Source organism: Strix uralensis, chromosome 4 (genome assembly GCF_047716275.1).
Source record: "Strix uralensis isolate ZFMK-TIS-50842 chromosome 4, bStrUra1, whole genome shotgun sequence".
In the NCBI taxonomy this organism is placed as follows: domain Eukaryota; kingdom Metazoa; phylum Chordata; class Aves; order Strigiformes; family Strigidae; genus Strix; species Strix uralensis.
In genome coordinates, this window is record NC_133975.1 from 60841862 (window position 1) to 60868409 (window position 26548).

A 26548-nucleotide genomic window follows, 5' to 3' on the forward strand; every position below is an offset into this window, starting at 1 on the left:
TGTGCTATATAGTCAGTGGCTTGGCTGCACATGACACGTTTCCACTGTAGAAGTTAAACCTGCTGGCCTTGGACAAGGTTGAATGTGAGAGGTCATTCCTTCAGCTTATGCCGTTTTAGGGATACTCATGATTTTTACTTTCTTTTGTAGTTCATCAGTGCAGATGTATATGGAATATGTTCACGTTTGTTTTGTGACTTCGGTGATGAATTTGAAGTGCTGGATACAACGGGAGAGGAGCCAAAGGAGATCTTCATTTCAAATATAACACAAGTAAGGGATAGAAGTCATTGTGCCACCTTATTTTTTTTGTAATGACTTGTTATTGCCTATGTGACCAAGCAGAGTTTTTCATTTCAGCAGCCTGCTAACCAGTTGAAAATTGGCAGTATAGCAGAGGCAAAAAAAGTTACTTTATTCTTGTGTCTGGATTGAAACCAGTGAGTGATAAGGTGCTAACACTGCAGAGGATACTGATGCCTCCTGGTTATTACTTACAATGTAACATCACAATATTGAGTCTTTTTTTTGATAGAGAAAGAAATGAGGTGATGTCTAGAGAAGAGGACGTAGCCTTGGTGTGGGAGTAGATTGAGTCTTCTAAGGAAGCTGCACATGTAGAGGAGGACTACTGGAATGATAAGGGGATTGAGAGTTTGTTTTGAAAAGAAATTTAAGGGTTAGTTTTAACCTACCAAAGCAGAGTCAACAAGAAGAGGATATTATTGCCAATGCTTCCAGTGCAGAATGTTAGAGAGGATGTCCATTTGATCTTGTGTTATTGTTTTATAAATGGAAACGACTTGAGCTCCTTCTCTCAACTCTGGAAGTCCAGACTATAACTTCACTCATCCAGTAGCAAGTCTTTTGTCATATCTCCAGCCTAGATGTAATAATAACCAAACTAGAAGGGTTTGTATAGCAAGTTGGGTTTGATCTGAATTAAAGCTCATGATATTATGATTTGGGTAGCCTGTTCTTTGGTATCTTTAAAAGGGAATGGATGACTTGATTGTTCTCATTAATTACCTAAAGAGTACACAGTTACGTTTGATGGCTTGTGCTGATTGCCTGCCAAGTCAAGGAACGAAGATACATCTGTTTATATATATATCCTGTGATTCATAATCACACACCTGAGTTTAGTTGTATCTTGCTTCCATCCTCTGAAGGGTAAAACTGACCAGAATTCCAACTCAATACCAAAAATACCATCAAGTGGCTGTTCTTGTCCTGTGGATGGAGTCGAGGTGTCCCTAAATCAGAGAAATTTTCTCTGGTCAACTCATTTGTCATTCTCCATGCCACAGAGAATGTAGTCCACTGTAATTATGTTTTATGCTACTTAACTGAAATCCTTCTAATACTGGGAGCTCAGGAAGGGATGGCAGGAGACTTTACAGGGCAGGCTTGATGCAAATCCACCATGTTACAACTTGAGCTGCACCACAAGGTGTTGATCAGCTGTCCTCAGACTGCAGAGGGGTCTCTGTGCACATGGGAGGTTGGCATGACATCCTGTGACAGGGTGAGATGATGTCCAGGATTCCTGCAAGTGTAAGCTTGTTTGTTTGTGATCTGCTTGAGGCTGTGGCTTTCCTGTATTTGAGGATGTCCAGCTTTGTAAGCTTCCTAACTTTCAAGAATGAGTTTGGGGTGTCCTTTTTAAGGAGATCAGATGGAAAGGAAGCATGGATCAATAAGGACCTTTCACAAGAGTTTGTTTCTTAATGTCTGTGAAAATTTCTTTGTACATATAGTCTATTTTAGGTTTGGAAAAGGAGATAAATTTGCTATTACTTCAGAACAGAACAGAATGAATTTGCTAAGAACTAACAAATGCAGTTTGCTGACATGCTAAGAACTGTATAAGGTAAAAATGAGAAAGTCTGTGTTATGAAAACACTGTTAAACTGAAAATAACAGGGCTGAAAAAAAGTTATCATAGGTAACTCCTTTATTATGGCAGAGCTGAGGTACTAAAAGTATTAGAGGCTGTAGTTTCAATAGGCAAAAAGCTATGTGTCTATGATAAAGTGTGACTCCTTTACACAAGACACTTTCTTCCTTGCTAACTGCCATTTTCACTTTCAGTCAAATCCTGGTATTGTCACTTGCCTTGAAAATCACCCACACAGGCTTGAAACAGGACAGTTCTTAACCTTTCGGGAAGTTAATGGAATGTCATGCTTAAATGGATCCACACACCAAATAACAGGTAAACTGTTGCTGACTCATTTGCAAGGTATTTATTTTTGGGCGTGTTTTAGCTTACTGTAGCATTAGTTACTGTAGCCAGAGGAGTGCTGGGTTGTGTAGACCTCCAGTGAACTCGCACAACAAAATTGCTTTCTGGTGCAAAGGTCTTCCAAGTGTACTCCTGACTCCATTTTCATTTAGTAAAGTCTTTCCAAACTCATCTCACTGCTTAAGGAGCAGTGGGAACTCTCAGCTAGTGGAAATTACTTGGCAGTCTCTGAGGTTACCATCATTAGTCTGCTGACAAAACTCTTGTTTTTTGGAGGGTCCCGTAATGCCTGCGCTCTGTGGTTTTGGACTAAACTAACAGCACTTTGTGTGTCACTGTTTGCCTTGTAGTTTTTTGGGCGACAGTTTAAGTGTACAGGGACACAACTGACATCACTCTGTTTCTAAGCATGCTTTTGAAGTTATTCTCATGATTTATGTTTACCCTGCTTTGGTCTGCATCATGCATGTCTCAAGGCATACTACTTGGTTCCTTTTGGCTGCTGGGGAATTGCCCAGTTCCCAGATCTGAATGCCTCTTTCTCTGGAGCAGAAGAGAGCGTGTGTTGTTTGTGTTTTTTTAACTATTTTGTGGTCTGAGATGAAAATGGTACTCTTGAAACATGTGATTGAGTCTGTTTTCTCTGGACCCTTTTGTTTTGCTAATGCTGCTGCTGTGTTCAGTTCCTTCCTCTTAATCACGGCCCAGCTTTTGGTTTCAGTTTTCCATGAATTAACAATTTTTGTGTCTTCTTGCTTTATCTGAATGATGCTCTGGGTGGTATGAGAGGAAAGATGTGACTTAAATGCTCCAGCTCTCCTTTTTGATTGCCAGTTGCTCTAGTCACGGGCTAAAATCCCACTCTGAGCAGCATACTGGACACCGCTGTGCACAGTCTAAATAAAACCGAGAGTGATTTCATTTTTGTTACAGAGCTGTGGTCATCAGAATTCTTGTTAAATCTGCTGTCACTTTAAAAAGCTTATTTCATAACAGATCATGTGAAACTAATACTTCAGCCTAGAAACTGAGAGAGAGGGACAATCCTGTTAGGGGGATCAGTTGTGTTTATTCTTTCAAAGCAAGTTTGCACACTACAAATTCACAGCATAAAAAGCATTGGCAAAACACCACTTTACGGTATACAGAATTGTAGTATCCAATGACACTTTTAATTATCAGTCACTGTTTATTCTTTTCTCTTTTCAGTGGTGTCACCTTATTCTTTCAGCATTGGTGATACATCAGATATGGAGCCTTACTTACATGGAGGCATAGCTGTCCAAGTGAAGACGCCCAAGATGTTTTACTTTGTAAGTGTGTGCCTGACATGACCAGGTTCTTGAGTATTAATGGTCTGAGCACTGGAGGCAGTGTTCAGCAGGTACATGATTTGGTTACCCGCGATTTGGGTTTACGCTAGTTTTATTGGGTAAGAATAACGATACTGATTTAGTAAACTGTAGAGAGTAGGCAATACCTCAAAGTTACCTGCCAGTGTAGAGAAAAAAAACCTTATGGGCAGCCTATCCCTGTACTGCTGGGATCTCCATGGAGGTCTACGAATATGTGGTTTCTTAGCGATCTTCTGGGAAGAGTCAGTTAGATGCGTTTGTGTAAGAGGGGTTGCAAGCTACATGGTGCTCTGTGCCTTTTTTGGGCCTGCAGAAAGTAGATCCTGACTGCCCGCAAACATTCTTTGGAAAAGCTGGGAGCAAGGACCAGCTGCTTCTGTTATGAGAATGCACATCTCGGTATCTTGTCTCTGTGAAGCAGCAGCTTCCTGTTCTTCCTGAGTGGCGAAGTTCTACAAGCAAACAGCCAGCTGCCTACAAAATCTCTGGTAGCCGACCTCAGAGCAGTTTAAGAGATGGGTTGCCACTAGGATATGAAATGAGACTCTGACCATTTTTGTTTGACAAAACTTGCAGTAGATGATTAGTTTATGCATCTTTTGTGGCATTAATAATAGAGAGAGTAACAGCAATGCTAGTAAGAAAGGATATTTGGTTCTTAATCTCTCCAGGAAGTGTATTGTTTTGTCAGGTAGCGGTGACTGTTGTGTCTTTAAGTGGCTGTGTTTTTATTACGAATTCTGTTTTTCCAGGAACGGTTGGAGAAGCAGATAACAAATCCATTATGCCTCGTTGCGGATTTTAGCAAGCCTGAGGTAATTATCATGTGGGGCTTTGAGTGTAAGGGCTTTAACATTAAAACTACATGGAATGTAATCTGCAGCTTTATGTGTAGAACAATATAATTTCCTAAATCTATTCTGTAGTAGTTAAATATGAGTTTAAAGTGTGAAATAAGAATGAGGTATCAGTTTGTGTTGTCATACAGAATATTCATTATAGTTTAGATCACCATAGAGGCTTGTTATCCATGATTTGCACCAAGTATATTGTAAATGTATAGTGCAGCTATCTCTGCTGTTTAAAATATCAGGTTTTGATGAGTCTTTTAATTCATGGGATTGTAAATTTTTCCTGTATTTAATGATGTTTGATGGATAAAAATCACACTGGAATCATAGCTGGGAGAATCAGAAAAAGGTGATCATAAATTGGTTGGAAACTGGAGTTAACTGTGTGAGCATAAATTTTTTTTTTTTCTTTGAAAAAAATGACTCAGAGGTATTCTTAAAATCTGAGAGGAAGCTAGGAGTACTTGCCTCTAACACAATTTTAGCTAAGTATTATGTACATGCAAGACATGTAAGTCTCAGGCTCATTAAAATCTTAAACTGAAAAATGCTGATCTAATGATTTTTTTTTTGTTTGTTGGATAATGTAAGGTCTGACTTGCCTGTTCAGATTTTCTACTTTTGACCCTTAATGCTGGGCTTTGTTATTGATGTTTGGCAAAATGCAATGAATTCTAATGTCTAGTTAAAAGAAGATTACCACATTTTCCAATTTCAGCACTAAATTCTTTTGAGGACACTCTAGTTGGACTTAGTTGAAGTGGATGCTGAATGTGTGTGAAGGGTATTGCATTACTGCTGAGTAATACTTTATAGTCCCAGTTTGTAAAAACATTAAGGTATTTCAAATTCACTTTTTTAAAGCTATTTAAAAACTTTTTTGAAGTGGTTTGGTTAAGAGACAAGGAAGTGAAATGGTAATAGAAGAGTTCAAATAATTGCTTTTGTTTCCTTCAGTTTCTTCAGGTTTTTAACTGATCAACAGCTATTGCTATTTTAACAGGCACCTTTGCAGATCCATGTCGCCATGCTTGCCTTGAACCACTTCCAGGAGAACTTTGGTCGTGGACCGAACATTGGGTAACAAAGCAGTCCTGTGTTTGCTAAGCTTTGAATCAGACAGATCTCTCCTTTTATTGTAATTGCTTGGTTGGTGTTCAGCAGGGTACCTTGTCTGTCTGGTATTTAATAGACAACATAGAAATGAAATGTTGAAATCTAGATGAAAAGTGTTACTTAATGCATATCTGGATTTGTAACAGGGCTTTCCCAATATAGCAGAGGCACTTTCTGGGCCCAGGTAGACAGAAAATGTTTCTGGAGGAAGTCCTTCTCTGTTCCAGCTTTTTCACATTGCGGGATTAATATGGAAAAGTTGTTTCAGTGATTTCTGAATTATCCTGTAGTTTATGGATTTTAAAAAAAAAAAAAGGTCTGAAGGATTTGTCTTTCATTTTCAGTATTTTTTTCAGATGTAGTTCTTGATGTGCATAATTTTGAGTTAAATGAGACAAAACTGCTTACAAAGTATAAATCTTAAAGAGTGGACTTGCACATGGGCTTCTCCACTGAGACTCCTGTTCTTGACCTAACCCTGACATTTCAAAGTGCATCTTTAATGCTCACTGTTAAAGCCAATATAAATTTCCAAACTCTTCCTACTGTATCCAGTGCTTTTTTTTCTCTGTTGATTGTGTTTGTAGAAGGACTCTGGAATGTTTAAGTGATCATTATTGTTTCTACCCTGGTGTCTAGGTGCCTTCAAGATGCTGAGGAAATGCTGAAAATAGCCATGTCTATAAGCGAAACACTGGAAAACAAAGTGAGTAAGGAATCATCGTCATCATGAGTCATTTTTGATGTTCTCATTTACTTGCCTAAAGGTCATGCTTTAGTTATTGGTCCTTGTTCTGGTCTTTGTATCCATCTTTAGATGGATCAGCTGGCTTTCTGAAGGCCATGCGAGGTGTTTCAGCATAGGTTCAACGAAACGTTCACCTGACGTGGAGACTGAATCCTGTGGCTATGTGAATCCAGTTTTTAGATAAATGCATATTACAAGTACAGGGTATGCAGTGGATCTGTCTTGGCTGGAACCTTTGCTAGTCAAAGTGAAATTTGTCTTTTACTGAAGAACAGTAATCTGTGAAAATGTCAAGTACTGGCTTGTTCGATTGAAGGGATAAATCTCTTGTTATTATGTCTTATTTTTCAGCCTCAGGTGAATGGAGATGTAGTGAAATGGCTGTCTAGGACTGCTCAGGGATTTCTAGCTCCTCTGGCTGCAGCAGTGGGTGGTGTTGCTAGCCAGGAAGTCTTGAAAGCAGTAACAGGAAAATTTTCTCCCTTGCAGCAGTGGGTAAGGCTGTCTTTGTTTTTGGATCTTTATCTTGGCAGTGATGTTACAGTGATGATGGTTGTGTGTAAATGCTGTATGATCAAAATAGCCAGAACAACTTCTATAACGGGGAAAAAAAAAAAGCTTGAGACTGAATTTAGGAAGAAAATACTGGTTTGGTGTGTACGATAAAAGTGCAGCCAGTTTTAGTCAAAATTTTCACATTTAGAGTTCAGACATCATATTCTGTTTTCCCACAAGCAAGGAGAGCATTGGCTTGCCAGTGCATGGCTGCAAAGGCGTGATATAGTTCAGATGCCAGTTTAAGCTACTGTATGTAAGAGCAGTGCTTTCAAACTGTCAGGATCAGTGTCAGAATAAAGTTAGATTTAAAAATTTCACAGTCTAATTTGGAGGGGTAATGTGCCTGTCAGAAGCCAAAAGCTTACGGGTCATGCTTCAGTGAGGTTTTCCCCTCTGTGTCCAGGTGCTTTTTCCTGTCCACTAAAATTGTGAAGTGAACTGTAGGGAATTGAATGCTGTACAGTCTTCCACTGACAGTAAAAACTTAGTGCTTCTAAATTGCTAGACTCTGTTGTATGTAGAAAATACTTACTTTGTTTTTTAAATGAAAATAACATGAATTTTTTTTTTTTTTTTTACAGCTGTATATAGATATGTTAGACATTGTAACACCTCTAGAAAAGATGGGCTCTGAAGAATTTCTTCCACGGTAAATATAACTACAATCTGCTGATTTATGTACTGTTCACATTTGAGTCTCAAGCAGGCACAGAAGATGTTTTTTAAAGTTAGTTCAGTGCTATTTGCTGGAGGGACAGGATTGGGGTTGAGAATGTGTCCCCTAATTTGAGCATGGGAGGAATAGGAATTATAGGGGACTCGATCTGATTTTCTTCATGTCAAAGTGCAGTTTGGCATCAATGATACTACCGTGATAAGTGGCAACTTACTCATCTTCTGGTTTTGTCTCCTATGCCTGCACAGGGGAGATAGGTATGATGCCTTGAGGGCTTGTATTGGAGACTCTCTGTGCCAGAGGCTGCATGATTTGAATGTTTTCTTGGTGAGTATGACTGACACTGTTACACTTTTTGCAAATGCTTTGTTGATATAGCTAACATCCATTGTCTTCAAAATAATGAGAGCAGACTTGACGATGTGCGCTGCTGCAGAATAAAGGGCCCAAAATTGTAATGGGACTTGGCTATTATACTTGTCTTCATGTTTTTCACTTACATTTCTGACTGTAAAAATATCATTTTCTTTAGGTTGGCTGTGGAGCGATAGGCTGTGAAATGCTAAAAAACTTTGCACTTCTTGGTGTCGGTAGTGGGCAAGACAAAGGATTAGTAAGTCACCTGTTAACCTCACTTTGCTTATTAAAAAGTAGTGTGACAAGGAATAATTAAATAACTAGACTACTTAAAAATGTTAAAAGTCTAAGACTTATTTCAGGTTGGTCTCTGCACAGAGCGTAAAATGGCCTCAGCATAGAGTGGAAGTAATGTGCAATTGGAAGCAGAACACACTTGGAGCAGTCTTGCTGTATTTTGATTTTAAAACAAAAACTAATCAGTCAGTACAGACAGAGCTGGTAGCCACAGTGGATACCAACAGCAGTGCTTTGTTTTGACAAGTTTCTGTAGAGATTTCATCAAGATTATTGCTCAGTGCTACACTTAAATTGTAACTTCAGCTGTTGCTTTTGCCCCTTCTGACTTAGGTTACAATTACAGATCCAGACCTGATAGAGAAATCCAACCTGAACAGGCAGTTTCTTTTTCGACCTCATCACATACAGGTAGGCTTTCTTGTTCAATAAACTTTCTGGACTGTTGTTCTGTATCTCCCTGTCTTGTGTCCCAACTGAGAGCTGAACATGTGAGCGTATGTACTTCTGTCCAGAAAAGACTTAAAGACTGTAATGAAATCCAGTATCTTTTAAAACAATACCTAGAACTACACTGGCATCCCACTTACCATTAGTACCAGTGGAGTAAAATTGACTGATCTGATCTTAATTCATACTGGTGTTTTTGACTAACGAAATCTCTCGAACTTGAGACTCCGATGAGGATGTTGCCTAAGAGGCTGCCATGAGTTAATATGCCAGAAATGCTTTGCTATACCATTTAAATTTGGGGAGAACAAAACAAAACAACAAAAAATAGACAGCACTGGCAGAAGCTTTCTCAATAGAAGAGCTACTGCTGATGGAACCTGACCAAAGTTGCTATCTTCTGACTTAATTCAGTCTTCATTAAGCTTGGTAAATACCTTGGCAAAAAAACATGTACATTCAGTAAATGAATGATACAGAAACTGTTGATTGCTTAGACGCAGAGAGAATATCCCTGTACTTGCAAACACAGCACAAAATAAAAACGGTGGCTCAGATCTTGACAGCAATGGGGAAAAGGGATTCCCCTGCCCAAAGCCCAGCAGCTGAATTTTCTGCCTCCTGTTTATGTCTAGCAAATCTGGGAACAGATTACATTTTGGATGGATAGATAAATGGAAGGTGAACTCTGCAAGCTTTCAGAAGCCATACTGTCTTGAGTTCTGCTGTTCTAAGTGCTGATCCCTAGATAATTGAATGTAGTATGGCTAGAAGTGTCAGGTAGGTTAAAAACTCTATTTCAGTTTAGCTTCTGAAACTGGCTTTGTGTGAAATGCCTCGCAGTAATGTGATTATTCACAGGTGGTTTTGATGTCTATGCTGTGTAGACATAGTCCCAGTAACTAATGGGTTTATCTTCTGACAGTCATGAACTGCTCCTTATGGCATTTTTGGAGCATGAGAGGCAGCACATGACATTGGGTTCAGTTACTTGATACACAATTCTGCTGCACCATCTAAGCACTTTCACCTTGTGGTCTCTGATGCACTACTTTAAAGATAGAAATAAATATTGTATTAATCTAGTTTTATTGGTGAGGGAGATACATGATTAAAGAATTTCCTTTATTGTGTGTTTTGCATACTAACATTTCTGCAGGTGAATTGTTGTCTGATCAGCAAATGAAGTTGATGCTTTTGTGTCCCAGATGTTATTTATCTGAATATTGTTGATATATGTATCTATTGTTACTTTCAGAAGCCTAAAAGCTATACTGCAGCAGAAGCAACTCTGAACATCAATCCCTACTTAAAGATCGACTCGTATATTAATAAAGTTTGTCCAGCCACTGAGAACACTTATAGCGATGAATTCTATACCAAGCAAGATGTGATTGTGACTGCTTTGGACAATGTTGAGGCAAGGAGATACATTGATAGGTAGGTTGTGGAAAGGATGCGGGGGCTGCTTTTCATGTTCTTATGTGAACTCTGCTTTTTTATTCTTAATCTTCCCGATCTGCAGCTGCTTATAAGATCTGATAGCAAATTGCTCAGATTTATCTTGCTCCTTTGTAAGGATGCTGGCTGCCATGAGGAAGGTTTATACTTGTGGTGGAAACCAACTCTGCTGTTGTGCGGCTGCTACTGTTCACGTGGCAGACAGCCTTGGATTGAGTTCTTGGAAATATAGAGCTGTCAAGGTCTGATGAGGGAGAAAATACTGTGGCAGTCTTAAGGTTGAATTATGTATGCATAAGAATATGTATTTAAATTTATAAGTAAGGTCATTTACATTTAAAAAGAATTACTAATGCTCCTAATCCAGGTAGGCTCAGGTTTATGGTATCCTGATCTAACTTGAAACAGTTCTTCTTATTTAATCTATTCTTTTCCCAAGTTTGGTGTAAGCTTTCCACTCTTCTGCAAGTGCCTAGACTCAATTCTAGTTACACTCCGGTAATGTCTGCAAGGGAAGAGTGTAGTGATTACACTGTATTCTGATTGTCTGTGTCTTTCCATGTCAGTCGCTGTGTAGCAAACCTGCGTCCTCTTATAGACTCTGGAACTATGGGAACAAAAGGACACACAGAAGTTATTGTGCCCCATCTGACAGAGTCCTATAATAGTCACGTAAGTGTTTTAAGACCATTGCTTATCTTCTGTAGCTAGTCCCATAATGCCCTCTGAATCTTTAGTTGTTTATGTATCTATCTAAAATAAGTGGCCTATTTGAGTTGCTGAAGATCAGTACTATTAGAAAAAGATTACTTCCTTGGTTTCTGAAGAAAAGCTCACAGGCGATAAAATTTGAGCAGACTGGAGATACCATGTCTGCTACCTAGCTGATGATTACACCTGGGCCAATAATTAAAAGCAACTACTATATGAGTCATGAAACACAAGCTTTGGAAAATGTCCTAATTCTGAAGTATTTCCAAGGGACTCGCTTCCCCCCCTACCCCTTGAAAACTCTCTTCTAAATAGGAATCTAGTCCCACGGTGGCATTGCAAACTGGTTTTGTACTTGTGGGTTTCTTTTAGAACTGCTTTCTGCGTGCTCATTCTGTTCTTGGTGAGTATCACCTGCACAGGCAGGTAGGAGAAACACAAGCCTCTAGTAGGAATTAATCTGCCAGTTTCTACAAGCATACCTAACAGTTCTGTTTGAATGGGGGAGAGGGAAATGAACCTTCAAACTCTTGCGGTATCCCTCTGTTTAAGTTCTTGTGAAACTGCCTTTACAAGGTAGAAAATCACTGGTTGAGAACACTGTGAAATGGCACCACGTGGGCACAGACACAGGATTTTGAGCATCCTAACAGTCTTGCTAGGGTCCACAAAGGAGGAAGTCTTTCAGGCCTTGAGTGAAAGGGTGTATTTCATGTTGAGAGTGTATGTGAATGTTAACTGCATGTCTTGGAAAAGCTGGCTGACAATTTCTTCTGTTGTTTGCATTTCAGAGTTCAGTTTTGCTTTCTGGTGTTCAGTTTAGACTAGTCTTTGTAAACAGGAAGTGGCATGTTAGTGTTCATAAACCAAATTTTGTTCTAAACATAAATAAGCCATCTTGTATTTTATAAGTGGAGTTTTAAACTTACATAGTCTAGAAATTCTTGGTGTTATTATTAGCAATAAACTTTAATAAGCCTGCATTTACATGCAACTCTCCTTAATTACAGCGGGATCCACCAGAAGAAGAAATACCTTTTTGCACCTTGAAGTCTTTTCCAGCTGCCATTGAGCATACGATACAGTGGGCAAGAGATAAGGTAAGGGAATAAGCTTACTGGCATTCAGCATAACTTAATGTGTATTTGGAAAGGTGGGGGATCTGATGTACTTTCTTGCAAAATGCCATATTTGTTCTTTCTATTTTCTAGTTTGAAAGTTCATTTTCTCACAAGCCTTCATTGTTTAACAAATTCTGGCAAACCTATCCATCCGCGGAAGAAGTTTTACAGGTAGGGGAATGTTGCCAGGGTAAAACACAGGGTTTAAACTAATGCTTTAAGGATTTTGTATCTATTTAAGTTCAGTGAGCTCTGGGTTATTTTCTAACTTTATTCAGAAAACCTGAAGACTTATTTGGCCAAGTCATTAGTTGGTCTTTCATGGGAACAATATTTCTGGTGTGTCTCATAATTAAGAGCCGGAGTCTTGGCTGCTTCTCTAGCTCATGCGTGCTCTGTATGTGAGAAATACTGAGGCACTGCTAGCGAGTGTATAGTAGATGTCACGCTGATGTGCAACTAGCTGGGAAAAATGAAGGGAAGACTTAGTTTCAAGTTAATTCAACTGTGTAATAAATTAGACTCAATTGCTTAATATCTTTTCTTGTGAGTCTGTAATGGCCTGTGGTCCATAGGCCTGGGTGGAAATAAATCAAGTAGACCACAGCACCTGGGGAAAAACCAGCAAAGAGGATTACATAGAGGATATTTCACAAAGTGACCCTCTGTTTTCTTTTGCCTATAACTTACTAAAAATATATTTGCTGTTTGACTGGGTTGGAAGGAATCTTGTCTGTTTTAACATTTTCCTATTTCCTTCTCTATCTAGAGAATAAAATCAGGTGAGAGCTTAGAAGGCTGTTTTCATGTTATTAAAACACTCAGTAGAAGACCTCGAAGTTGGACTCAATGTGTGGAACTAGCGAGAGTAAAATTTGAGAAGTATTTTAGCCATAAGGTAGGTAAGGCCTGGAAATGAGGTGTGATAGACTGATGAGGATATTAGAAAACTTGGTAGCCGTAATAACCAGGTTTCCAAGTCTTTGCACTTACTTCCATCCATTCATAAATAATGAATTGTACTTGAAACTTAAAAATGCTGCATCCCCTCCTCTTTCTACTGTAGCGCTTTTAAGTCTGGTTTATTAACTTGCTCCTAGTGGCTCTGTTCAGTAGTCTCCATGGAGTTTTCTTGGCATTTTTCCAGCTGACTAGGTATTGTGTTTTTCCAGGGCAGCAGGATTACCAGATGTCTTTTACTAAAGGACAGTGGCTTTTTGTTTCCCCCACTAAACTTTTCTTACTGAACTCATCTTCATATCCCTGGTTTTCTCAAAGATGTTACAGAAAGGTTGGCTGAAATAAGAGCCAGTCATTCTGAGAATCTGGTCCCCAGTGTTGCTTAAAGAGTGTGTGCATATAATTTTGTAGGAAAGATGTGATCGTGGTGTTGTGTATTAATAAACATATCATGTCTGCGTGTATGGAAGCCCTGGTGGTAGTTGTCACATTGAGAAAACATCGCATTCCCAATTGTGAATTGGTATGCATGGATCCTAAAGTGACAACAGGGTGGGGGAAACACTTTACTTGCTGGATTAAGTGCCTTGCTTGGACTTTGGACAGATGAGGTGACACTGTCATCTTTGTCCTGTGAATGAGTGGGCAAGTCACTCTGTCTATTAGTACTTGTGTCTTTATCATCTTAACGCAGTCATCTTAAGTTTTCTTAACTCCTTAAATTACTTCAACTACATATTGGAGTGTCTTTAAAGCTACATCAAGATTTCACATCATTACTAAAAAGAAGGCTTGATTTAGTGTGGTCATGTCAATCTGTATATGACACATTACTAAGGCTACTCTGGCTTTTCCTCTAGGCTCTTCAGCTCCTTCATTCATTTCCCCTCGATACACGATTAAAAGACGGAAGTAAGTACAAATAGCCCATTGCCTGTTGTGAATTCATGGCGTACATCATGTGTTGCTGCTCCTGACTCCTTAAGATTTCATCTTAAGACTGTCTTCTTACCAGGTTTGTTTTGGCAATCACCGAAGAGGCCACCTTTCCCAGTGAAGTTTGAATTTAATGATCCTTTGTAAGTATGGTACTGCCACTGATGCATTTTACAGCATCCTGTAGAACTCACCCTGCAACAGAAAGTGCAAGGCAGTGGCTTTATAGCACTAGAAGCTGGACTGGTACTTGATGGGTACTAATGCATAGTCTTAACACTGTGGCAGATTCAGTGAGCTGTCTCGTACTTTCACTGCGGGTAACTTAACTTTCACTGATTTGGGATTGGAGGGTCGTGGGAAGTTCTGACAACATCTGATGTGAAACGGCTTAGAACAACCCATTTCACTAATTATGTGACTACAGAATTACTGACTTACTGCTGTCATATCTGCCTGTCCCCACTGGCCCACATCATGAAATGCAAGATGTGCCAAGTTAAATTCACTAGTAAAAATGATCTACTGACCCTTTTCTTCCTTGTCGCAATTTGGGTCTGATCTAGATGGCTTGCATATTACAGATAATTTAAAAAATTGATCTGGTTGAAGGATTGGAAAGCTTTTATCTGCTGCATATCTACATCTGCTTTGAGAAACTGTTTGGATCGCCATTTTTAGTTTGGGTGAAAACTGAGATCATGGCAGATATCAAAGTATTTCTGAGGTGAAGCTTTTTGTTATCATATTGAAGTCATGGGAGCATTTGTAGTTTTCTTGACTACAGAGGTTAAGGAAAGACAGTTTTCATTAAATAGCTCTTTGCTCATCAGTGTTTGCTTAGTTTTGGGGAGGACTTCCAAGGCGTTCAAAGTCTGTCATCTCTTTTGTACTGTGTGCACTGAAGGGTGGAAATTCTGTTTCTCTGTGTGTGTTTTCAAGACCTCTTTGAACATGATTGCAAACCTTTGGGCAACTGAAGTAAAAACACAAGCAACCAAAAATAATTACCTTCATCTTTTCTTCAGGCACTGTGGTTTCATTGTGAGCGCAGCAAAACTCTTTGCAACAGTGTACTGTGTTCCCTTCACAGAAAAGGTAATCCATATTGTAACAGTGTTCCAACCACATAACTTGGATGTACGTGTTCAGTTCTGGCCTGATGTCCAGTTGCCAGTTCTTTCCAAGAACTGGTTAAAGTGATTCTTAAAGTAATCTATCCTCCAGCACTGGCTGTTCAGTAGCCACTTACATTTAGTCTTCCTTATTTAAATCCCTAACCTGAAGAGGAAATGAGTAGTGCATTGTGTATTTTCAATAAGCACTGAACTCGGGAATTCTTATTTTGATGGACCTATTCCCTGGGCAATATAATAACTGAACTGAAAGAACATCTCTTTATGGCATTTTTTTAACTGTCTTAGCTATGGTCTGGGAGTTTTTATTTTTTACTTCTCACAGCCTCTGTTGCTTATCCTTTGTTTCTCTTGTTACCCTTTTTCTTTTCTAATTGGATCTTCCTCTAAGTCATGTTTACACTTCAGTTCTGTTCAGTTTTCAAGTGCTAGGCACTTCACACTGCTCTGGTTCACTGTGGCAACTGAAATACCACTTGGTGTTTCAGTAATGATGTTTCACTGACACGTCATTGAATGTCTGTGGGATGTTTTGGTATTCTTTGAAATGCTACTGGATATGCAGTCTTTTTGCGGGGGCCTTTTTGAGTTGATGTCAATTTAAATTGTTTTTCTTCAAAACCATAACAGGATTTGTCGGAGGAAACTATTTTGAAGATTATTTCAGCTGTGAAGGTACCAGAGTTCAGACCTTCGAACAAAGTAAGTGTGATCTTTAGTTTAAAGAAAAAAAAAAATCCCCAAGCAGTGTCCCACATCTTTAACTACTTCTTGCATTGATGCTGATGAGCAATAAACACAAATTAAAATGGATTTGGGGGAAACAAGAGTATGGCATACAGGACTGCTTTAACTTGATACAGCTAAGTTATCTATGTACCAGATGCTAAATGCAAGATGTGGGGGAGTTTGCCTTTTGCAAATGGCTTGCTATAGCATTATTTTCCATGCATGAGTGTGATTGTAAGGCTGCAAGCTTTTTTTAAGTTTATATCAGTCTCTACTATTTTAATAAAAGTAGTAAAATTTTGCTCATAAGGAACTTTAAAGCTATCCAAGACTAGTGTCAATCTGTTACTACTTTCTAGGTAATGTAAAGGAAGTGTCATTACTTTTATTTTTGAGGTGTTAACTTCAAAACAGCTTAAGAGTTACCGTGCAGTGGCTAGCATTTGTCATCATTTAAAATTAGTAAACATTCTAGGGTGTTTTCATATTTTCTTGCCCAGTGTTAACACTTGTCTCATGAATGCTTGCCTTGTGAGACAAACCTGATATTTTGATTTGGAGTCACAGAATGGTTGAGGTTGGAAGGGACTTCTGGAGACCGCCTAGTCCAATTCCCTTCCTGAAGCAGGGACAGCTAGAGCAGGTCATCAAGGACTGTGTCCCATCAGGCTTTGAATATCTCTGAGGTTGGAGACTCCACAGCCTCTCTCTGCTACCTGTGCCAGTGTTCAACCATCCTTCCACAGTTTTGGTTGGGGTTTTTTATTTGTTTTTTCTTTGAAGTATTTTCTTATGGAATTTTACGCACTTCAATTTGTGCCCGTACCCCTTTGTCCTGTCACCGGGCACCAGTGAAAAGAGTCTGGCTCTGCCTTCTGTACTTTTCCCCCCATCAGATATTTATACACATTGAAAAGATCCCACTGAGCCCTCTCTTCTCTAGGCTGAACCATCCCAGCTCTCTCAGCTTCTCATATGAGAGATGCTCCAGTCCTTTAGTGATCTTTGTGGCCCTTGGCTGGACTTGCTCCAGTAAGTCTATGTCTCTCTTGAACTGGGGATGAAAGACTGCAAGGAAGACAGGGAATCTAGTACACCTCACACTTGTACTGTACAAAGTTCATGTATTTTATTACTCAAGCACTGAACACACTTGCAGGTTGTACAGACTGATGAGACTGCAAGGAAACCAGATCATATTCCAGTCAGCAGTGAGGATGAAAGAAATGCTATTTTCCAGCTGGAGAAGTCTATACTATCCAATGAAGCTCTGGAAAGTGAGTAGTGCAAACTAGCTTTATAGCTTAGTAACATCTTGCAGCTGCACTGGCAGTAGTATGACATTCAGGCCTTTGGATAAAGCAGTTCTGTAATTCTGCAAGAAGCAGATAGCTGCTATCTAAAGCTTTCTGAAGTGCCATGCAGATAACTGTCCTTACTGCTTCACGTTACACTGTGCTTCTGTATTTCTGAGATTCCTGCAAGTTTTAGGGTTCTCTGTTATACTTGTATGTAAGTGCTCACTGTCATCAGGGTTGTAAACAGCAGGGAACTGAACTCTAAGGAGGGAAAGGGTGTTGGCTAGATCCCAGATGGACTGAAAGTGATTCTGGTATAAGAAGGTTGAGCATTACTACTTACAGGAATCAGCCTGAAATTATTCTAAACTGTGAAGGTTGTTAGAGTCTTCTGGAGTATCTTCTAATTATGTTAAAATGAGCATGCTCAAATCCCATTTTTGTGCCTGGCCACATGAAGAGATCACTGGGCAACAACTACATGTGTACATTTTTAGGCTGTGAACCCAGGGGAGAAAGATAAGCTTAGCTCTAACCCATCCCATGGAGTGTCAGCCCCAACCTCTGTCTCCCATGCTACTGAGTCCATAGTGAAATGGTTAACAGGTAAACAAAGCTTACAGAGGAAATTCTTACAGGATGGGAACTATAACGAGGTGGGGTGTGTACGAAACATCCTCAGGACTGTCCAAAATTGTTATTACAAGGAAAATTAAATTATGGAGCTCTGTTGATATTTCTTTCATTACTCACTTTTAACAACTGGTATTGGTGGGGCACTTCTGCTTCTAGCAAGCAGACCAAGCTCCAGAATGTGAAATTTTTAATTTGTTAAGGCTCTAGTTCCCTATAACTTATGTTTAGGACATCTTCAGTTTTCTAATAATAATTTTTGCTTTTTTTTTTTCATGAGCAGATGATTTGCAAATGAAGCCCATCTCCTTTGAAAAAGATGATGATAGTAATGGGCATATAGATTTCATAACAGCAGCATCAAACTTGCGAGCCAAGATGTACAACATTGAACCAGCAGATCGGTTCAAAACAAAGCGCATTGCTGGAAAGATTATTCCTGCAATTGCAACAGCTACTGCTGCAGTGTCAGGGCTGGTGCGTATGTTTTTTAAAATGCTTAAAATGCATATTTCGTTCTCTTACTGTTCCTTGCCCAAAACCACTGTTGTCTGGATATTGATTAACACTACCCTGATAGAGCCTCGTTAAAGAAATGCATTTATTTCAAACTTAATATTTTTTTTTCTCATGTACCAATACAAAAGATTGCTCTTGGTTCTAGATGTGTTAAGACCTTGGTGCTTTATTTCTGATTTGCTGACCAGAAAGAGGAGTTGGAGATCAGCATCTTGGTTCATTTTCTGCACTTAATGCTAACTTCCGTCAGAGTGCCACTGCGAAGAGCAGAAAGGATCTGTTCTGTAGTAGTTCATATCCATGCACCTCAACAGAACTGCATGCTTTGTGGAGGTGTCTTGAATTTAACAATTTCAGAAGAGTCCTATGTTAGGAAGACTTTTGAATGTTTTAAATATTTTCATTAGCAGCAACAGAATTTATTTCTGTGGCATATTGGGTTGCATTTCCAGGTGTGATTTAGTCTGCCAATTGGACAGCTGCTCTCATTAACAATTTACTCTGTAGTTGCTGGCCTCTTAACTAAACTAGTGTTGATAACACAGTAACTAAAACCTGTGTTTGGTCTCATAGTAGTATGGGATTCTTATTTACTGCAGGTTGCACTGGAACTCATTAAAGTTGTGGGTGGCTACCCAGCTGATGCATACAAGAACTGTTTTCTGAACCTAGCCATTCCCATAATGGTCTTTACAGAAACTGCTGAAGTAAGAAGAACAGAAATCAGGTAGGAAGGACAATAGCAGAAGGGCAGTATTTGGAAACCTGGTAATTGATGCTTAGAACTTCGTGAGCCATTACAAGAAGTGTGAAATTTGTAGTTATTAAATCCACACAACCAGATTAAGGCCTTATGTGCTCACATATCAGAACTATGATGGAACCACAATTCATGGTCATACTCCAGTTAAATGTTATAGGTATTCAAGGTTATTTTTTTGTTGTTCTTTAAACTTGGAAAATCATGAAGCACTTAGTACTTGCTATCAAACTCTATTATCCATTTACTACATACTGCAAAAGGTATAAGTGATATTCTTAGTACCGCCAAGGGTGTCCCATAATGCATTGCTCAAGAACTTCCTGTTTGGAAAATGCAGCATGTGCTCTTCTGTCCTAATTTTAAAAATAGTGATTTTAAGGGCTTAGTTTTGTTTTCAGTGGAAGCTGTTGCTAGTTAGGCTTTAAAAATCTAGATGAGTTAGATATGCAGCGTGGTTATTAATAAGCATCCTGTCTGCAGAGACTGGACACACTTCTGCATCTTAGTCAAAACAAGAGCTATTTTTCAGTAGGTCTGAAAACTCAGTAAGTTCATTGCCAGATACCATGTTTATGCAGAGTTCTTACTGTGTCTTGTGCTTAGCCGGGTCAAAGGACTGGAGAAATGGCAGCAGAGAGGGAAGAGATTTTTGCTCAAGATAAAACAGCAAGTCGCTAGAAGGCATAATAGTTCTTCAGTACGTGTTTAAGGGAAGTGCCAGAGTTCACGTTCTAAAATAACAAACAACCTTTCTCTTTTTAAAACAGAAATGGGATATCATTTACAATCTGGGACAGGTGGACAATTTATGGGAAAGAGGATTTTACTCTGTTGGACTTCATAAATGCTGTCAGAGTAAGTTAGCTACTGTACTGGGTTAATACAAGATGAGAGGAAAGGGTTTTCTTGTTTTGGGTTGTTGGTTTGAGGTTTCTTTGGTTTTGTTTGTTGGTTTTTGTTGTTTTTTTTTTCTTTTATCAAGTTACTGTTCAAACCAGAGTAATTCTAGAAAGAATTAATGTCAACAGTGATGTCTCTAAGTAAATGCATCCAAGCCTATTTTCAAGTTCTTTGTTAATTCAGTTGGCTCAAATGTATCTTAATAAGACTTCTGCCAACATCCATGCATTAGCAAGTTTTCTGGCTGGAATCCTATGATTTTGAATAATTAGTTGTGGTATTAGCAGTAGTAACATCTGCTGGCTTGTACAGCTGTTCTAGTCCTTTAATAAGTTTTAATTTGTGAATTCCAGGAGAAATATGGAATTGAACCAACTATGGTTGTACAGGGAGTCAAAATGCTGTATGTTCCTGTGATGCCCGGTCATATTAAAAGATTAAAGCTGACGTAAGTATAACTGGGAAATGGCTTGAGGGGTGCGAATGCATGTACAAATTATTCACTGGTTGTATCATAAGGGCGTGTGTCTGACAGCAATGTTTTCTCTGAGTGGTTGCTAGTCATTAATGTTGGGGAAAGCAAGAAGGTAACTTTTTCCTTTTGGAAAAAATAAAAAAAGAGAAAGTGAATTAACTTCTGTGGTGAGAACACGAGGCTTGTAAAGTGCAACTCTAACTGATGAATGCCAGAATGAGAAACCCGAAGAAGTCTGACAGTAAGGTTTTTGGGAAAGAATGTACCTTGGTTCAAGAAGAACAAGACTAATCAAACCTTTTTAAATTGTCTTAAAACTAATGGTGATATTTATCAATGTAGCTCTGAAAGAATCAGAACACTTATTCGGGAAGGAGTTAACGTATTGATTGCAATTGAGATTTCTTGAAGTCTGTTCAGTTCGTAGTAATTCCTTGAATTTCTAGCTCACTTTAGGTCACTTAAAAATGAGACATTCATGAGGCTTTGCAGGGCTGCTCACTGACAGGAAATTGGGGTATAACAAACTGAAAGTTTGGGAGGATGTGAGGGCAGGGCATTGTTTTTTGACTGATAGGCCTTTGCAAAGTAACAGCCAGATCTCACCCAGGTTTAGTTGTAGCTTATATGTTGATTGAACTTCTTCAGCTCAAAACTTGTTCCTCACAGCTCCTGTGAAGTGTTTGCTGGTCAGGGCCCACAGGCTTCGCTAAAGCAAGTGGATGCATTGGTCAGTACTGTTTTGAAGGTCTGCCAGTAGGTAACGTCAGGCAAAGTGGTATACGTTATGGGCAAGCTACTTCAAAATTCCAGGGAGTGAAAAGCCTCTAAGTTTGTAGTGTTTTTAGAGTGTCTGGCATACTAAGATGTGAATTTACAGCCTATCTCAAAAGAAGTTGTTTATATTCCTTCTACAGCTGTATAAATCATTTGCAATGAGTGGGGTGTGTAACAAAGTCAAAGGCATGGTGTGAAGCTGCCTTCTTGTGACTATCAGGATTTGTTATTACCCTGAGACTTGGTTCAAGCTTTCCATGTAGTTACAGCAACCTGGGGTTTCGTTACAAGCAGTCCCCAAAGCTTTATAAGATATATTTGCGCAGCAAACTCTGGTCTTGCTTGTGTGTTTGTTTTTCTTAGTGTTTAAAATCTTTCTCTGGCTGTAACATAAGCATTGCAAGACTGTCTTTATTTTAGAACTACAACACTGACTGGTAGCATACTCCTTAAAAGCACGTTTTAGAGACATAGTGATCTGCCTTGCTCTGTAGCTTGGGGCTTCCTCATGCAAATGGACATGACCTCAGTATCTCTGCTGAGAAGAGGCTAATGCCTTGTGTTCTTGCAAATGAACTTTGGGGAAAGCAGCTTTTTGACCTGTGTGCTAAAAGCATAGCCAGAAGGGAAATCCTTCTCTAAGTGACCTCTGAGGAATAGAAATGAGTGACTGTATTTCCCCCAGCCTTCTAGCATTTGAGCTGGCCTCATGAACTAGTGCTCCGAGTTGGCAAGAAAGTAATTGAGACATCTAAATGTATGTAATGAAAGTGATTGACCTTCTACTTCAGTATTTTATTGTGCAACTTTCAAGCAATAGCTGTAGCTTTTGAGACTGCGGAGAGCAAAGGGGGAAGTTGCACTAAGACATGACACGCTTACCTAGTTTAAACTCACATTGTAGTCATGAGGGAAGAAGTCCCAGATCCTGGCTGGTTTTCCCCCCTCATTGCTATTCACCTTTGACATTCAAGGACTTAACAAGTCCTAACTCCAGTAGAATTACATCCCATCAGAACTGCGTATCTAGTGTCTGCACTGGAGTGGTTCTCTGTAATAATATATTAAAACCAGCCATTGTTGGTAGACTGAGAACTTACAGAATCACAGAATCATCTAGGTTGGAAAGGACCTTGAAGATCATCTAGTCCAACCTTTAACCTAGCATTGACAGTTTCCAACTACACCATATCCCTCAGCGCCATGTCGACACTACTCTTAAACACCTCCAGGGATGGGGACTCCATCAACTCCTCCTCATTGACCAAAATCCTGCACAGAAAGTGAACTTTGCCTTGTGCCTCAGTAGGGCACCAAAGAGAAACTCTGTCAGTGAGGAATCCTGTCTGAAACTGGTCATTTTCTCTTTTGTACTGAGCACTTGTTAGCAAACAATGTAATAGCTTGCTAAGGGGCTAAGTCTATCAAGAAAATGGAATACAATTTGCCGTACCTCAGGTGGAGAAACAGCCTTTGTGTCAATTAAAAGGTGGCTTATTCTCCAGTTTAGCCTGGTTTCTAGCATGTTGGGCTTCGTTGCTGGCAGTGAAATTCATCCTAGGCTGGCCCTGAATTCGCACTTCCAATCCTCCTTCTGTCTGTTAACAAAGTGTTCTTCATTTCCTTGTAGGATGCAAAAGCTTGTGAAACCATCAGCTGATAAGAAGTATGTGGATTTGACAGTATCATTTGCTCCAGAGACTGATGGAGAGGAAGACTTGCCAGGGCCACCAGTGAGATACTACTTTGTTCAGGAAGATAATTGATGGTAGAGACACAAAAGTCACTCCTGGACCATTTGTTCTGAAAGGAGTGTGCTAATTTTCAGCTATTAAAGATGGTACTATATGTTTCTTTTTGGTGAAGCCTTAATTAAAACAAATGGTGAAAATCAGTGGCTTTGCACTGAAGACAAACTGGATTTATGTTTCATCTCCTGTTTTCTTCAAACCTGTTTGCTCAAAGGAGGATTGGTCACTCCATGAGGTGGAATGTCCAGTACGGTCCTTACCTTAAAGACAAGATTTGTATTAATTTGTGGGGAGCTGAAGAAGTCAAGAAGAATGGTGAACCTAACGAATGGTCCCCATGTGCAAATTAGGCGCCGCTTAGAGAAGAGTGCAAAAAATGGGGAAACTGCCATTTTATGATACTCCTGGTGTTCTAAGAACATCTCGAATCCATTTCATACGTTACTTAAGTCTCAAACAAGAGTTTTCACTCTTGCCATCTACATGTGAGATTTAATCTCATCTGGAAGGTTTAAAGTTCCACTTAAAAGCAGATGAACTGCTTTATTGTGTTGTTGGTGCTCTCTTCTGCACAGTGAGTGATGCTGTGTCAAGCACCTATCTTATGTCAGTCTCAACATGGAAATAGGGAGGCAGGTCTTGAGTAGGTGTAAATTGTCACAGCTCCCCTGAAGTCAAGAGAGCTGGAGTTGGTGATTATCTGCACTAAGACTGTTCCTTGGGGAATACTACAATATGGGGAAAGTGGAAACCTATCGGAAAGCTGAGTTAACACTTTCAACAATAAAACTTTGTCTTCAAGAAAAAGTCAATGTTTGGTGTGGTTGAGCCTTTCTGCTCTCACCAAATCAAAAACCCTGTAGCAAATGATAACTTTGAAAGGAGGAACTGGGAAGTGGCTCTGGATGTTTATCATAGCAAACAGTTTTCTCAGCAGCTCCTTTTGGTACCATTTCCTTATAGCAAATGGTTATGCTGTACACCTGTCCACAGGACAAGTCTGAGTCACACTGAACACTGCGGTTTTTATCGTCATCAGTGAGTTACTAGGATGTCTAAGTATAAAGAATTTGCTTAATCTGAAATAATTAGGAACTAGCTTTGCTGCTGTGGTGAGACAGAGGTGCGTTACAGAAACATCCGTGACCACCTTATTTTCTCTTATCATTTAAACACTGGATAATTGAGCTGGCAGTTCTTTTTTTTTTCTCCTGGTGATGGTAGAGTGAAGTGGAGTTTGAATAAAAGCTTATGAACTCGAAAACCTTTCAATGTGTTTAAGCTTTAGAAACTGTGATTGCACATTTATCTCCTGCAGCTGTTGCAAAAGCTACTGGCTACTTGGCTACTTATCCTTGATCTTAATTTTTTAAGCTTTAGGGATACTTCACATTTAATGAACATTATTGGTTAGGAATTTTACCTCTCCTTTTTTTCCCTTCTTGGTTAGTTGCAGTCAGGAATAACAGCTATTACGCTGGATACTTGGAACACAAAGATGTATGGAACTGAATAGCTGGAATCAACACAATTATTCCAATATTTGGGATTTAGTCATATGTGTGGGATATCTTCTGGAAGGTGTATATATTTTTACAGTCAGTCTAGTTTATAGATATAATTTTCTAGATTAATAATGCTGCTTTTTAAACTACCTAACTTCATTTTTTTAAGAACTACTTTTAAAGAAACTTTGAAACAGGAGAAAAGATGACTTTAGAGTGCAGAGAAGGCAGAAGCAGACAATAAGTTACCACTTCTAAATGACTAAAATGTATTTCACTGTGGCAGTATTGGAATCTGAACTCTTAACTGAAATCACTGATTAGTACTAAGGATCACTTAAAGATTTAGGTCAAGTCAAAAGCACTGTCACCTCTTGTAATTGGAGATTGGGGAACAAATGAAACTGAGTAGGTACACTCTGGTACATTAGTGTGGTGTTAACACCATACTTATGCTTTTGAAGTAAGTAGCATATAAAAATAGTAAAGTCTCAGTACCTTGCTAGAATGCCATTGGATGGTCCTCGGGGTTTAAAGTAAATTTTCAGATATAATTAATGGAATGGCCTTCATTAGTGACTACACATGCAGCTTTGTGAGACACTTGGCAAAAAGTCCAGGTCGAGGTTGGCCAGAATTTACAGACATGGCTGTTACCCCTCTACTGCTCTTTTTGTGTGTATCTCTTGGATGGATGTCTGTTCTACGGATGGGTTCTGCTCAGTTAAACAGTTGCTAATGGAAAAACAAAATGCACGATGATATTTATTAGCAGACCTTTAAAATTTTCTGGATATAAGTTAACCTAGGTAAAATCTTACAAGTAATCTAAAGAGGGTTTTATCTGGAAGAACTGTGCATGTCAAGTGGCTCATTAAAATTGTTTTAAAACTTTCTGAATTGCTCATATGGAGAGTGACTGTATTTATAATGAAGGTTGTTCAGAGTGGAGTGAGCTGATTCAGTGTGAATTTGTGTTTGATACAGCCCCTTTCTCAATCTGTTACTGCTTTTTATCAAAAGTCTCAGCAGGTGCTCAGCATAATCACACTAAAAGGGCTCAATCACACTGGGCAAGTGAATTTCAGAGTGCTGGTCTTCAAGATCTCCAGTGTTGTCACTACCAGTGCTAGCAGTACAGAGGCTCATAGCACTACCTGGAATCTGAGAATTACTTTTTTTTTCTTTGTTTTTTTTCGTTGTAATGAAAGCTTGTGTGTGTCTAGGACTGTTTGATGCTCTATTCCCATGGAGCAGCTAGAGCTAGCTATCTTCCTGCAGCAATGGAGAACTTGTCTTTCCACTAGAACACTTTTAATAGCTTTCCTTCAAAATTTTATTCTTTGAAAGAGCACTTGACTTGCAGAGATGAAGTTTTTTATATTAGTATTAAAGATCTTTCTCACTGAAATGCTTTCTTACAGAGTTTGCTCATATTTTCACTAGTTTTCCCTTAATTTCTCACATTCTTAATAGTTGCAGGCATTCAGCACTCAGCTCAACTGTTCTCTGTGGTTAATCTCCATGGTTTTTTAATGCTAAGAGTAGTGAGGATTCTGCATGAAGATCATGCTACTGTTAGCAAGACTGTTTTGGCAGATGTCATGGATTTTGGACTTTACCTATACAAGGAGTAAAAAGTACACATTTTCAGTGTTTAACCCCCCCTTTTCGTATGTATGGTGAATATGTGAATGCTTGCCTTTTTTTTTTTTTTTTTTAAAGTGCTACTCAGGAATAATGACTACATAGAAAGAACAAGAACAACTTTGGTACCAGCTGTGCCTGTGTGAATGCAGAAACCCTATCACCTGATCACAGCATCTCACATCCTGAAATACTGTGGGTTTGAGCCAGGCAGAGAGTTTTGGATATCTGTCTGACTTGTATCAAACATAAGTAAAGGCTTTAGATAAAATCCTTAATTTTTCCTTGTGTCTTTGAAACAATGTGGCTGTAAGCCAGTTGTTTTAAGAAAGGAACTTAAACCAGTTGCATTTGGCTGAAATTATTAGCTTGAAAGGTTTATCCATCCTGTTAATTATCTCCTGGTTTGCAATTAAAGAAAGCATACTCTGCTGCAGCACAGTGCAGCAATCTAAACCTTTGTCCAAAGTTTGGTAAGTTTTGACCAGATAGCTTTTGAGAGTTTATTTTAGTAAACGTGTCTTTTGGTATCTTTTGTGTGGTTGATGAAGTAGCTTAGCATGGGTGTTT

At 39.1% G+C, this 26548-nt stretch overlaps 1 protein-coding gene across 3 annotated transcripts in view; it reads left to right on the plus strand.

Moving 5' to 3' along the window:
* Positions 1-22996, plus strand: part of UBA6 (ubiquitin like modifier activating enzyme 6) — a 31893-nt gene extending 8897 nt beyond the window's left edge. For all 3 annotated transcript variants that reach the window (XM_074866959.1, XM_074866958.1, XM_074866960.1), the window contains exons 9-34: positions 151-273; positions 2095-2218; positions 3458-3561; positions 4356-4418; positions 5458-5534; positions 6210-6276; positions 6670-6813; positions 7458-7525; positions 7801-7879; positions 8085-8165; positions 8540-8617; positions 9915-10096; positions 10684-10789; positions 11839-11928; positions 12040-12120; positions 12719-12847; positions 13770-13821; positions 13925-13988; positions 14874-14943; positions 15612-15683; positions 16870-16987; positions 17925-18118; positions 18760-18887; positions 19691-19778; positions 20177-20271; positions 22706-22996. In XM_074866959.1, coding sequence (XP_074723060.1) covers positions 151-273; positions 2095-2218; positions 3458-3561; positions 4356-4418; positions 5458-5534; positions 6210-6276; positions 6670-6813; positions 7458-7525; positions 7801-7879; positions 8085-8165; positions 8540-8617; positions 9915-10096; positions 10684-10789; positions 11839-11928; positions 12040-12120; positions 12719-12847; positions 13770-13821; positions 13925-13988; positions 14874-14943; positions 15612-15683; positions 16870-16987; positions 17925-18118; positions 18760-18887; positions 19691-19778; positions 20177-20271; positions 22706-22841 — 2613 coding nt within the window. In that variant the 3' untranslated portion in view covers positions 22842-22996. The remainder of the gene's footprint in view (positions 1-150; positions 274-2094; positions 2219-3457; positions 3562-4355; positions 4419-5457; positions 5535-6209; positions 6277-6669; positions 6814-7457; positions 7526-7800; positions 7880-8084; positions 8166-8539; positions 8618-9914; positions 10097-10683; positions 10790-11838; positions 11929-12039; positions 12121-12718; positions 12848-13769; positions 13822-13924; positions 13989-14873; positions 14944-15611; positions 15684-16869; positions 16988-17924; positions 18119-18759; positions 18888-19690; positions 19779-20176; positions 20272-22705) is intronic.
* Positions 22997-26548: the final 3552 nt, after the last annotated feature.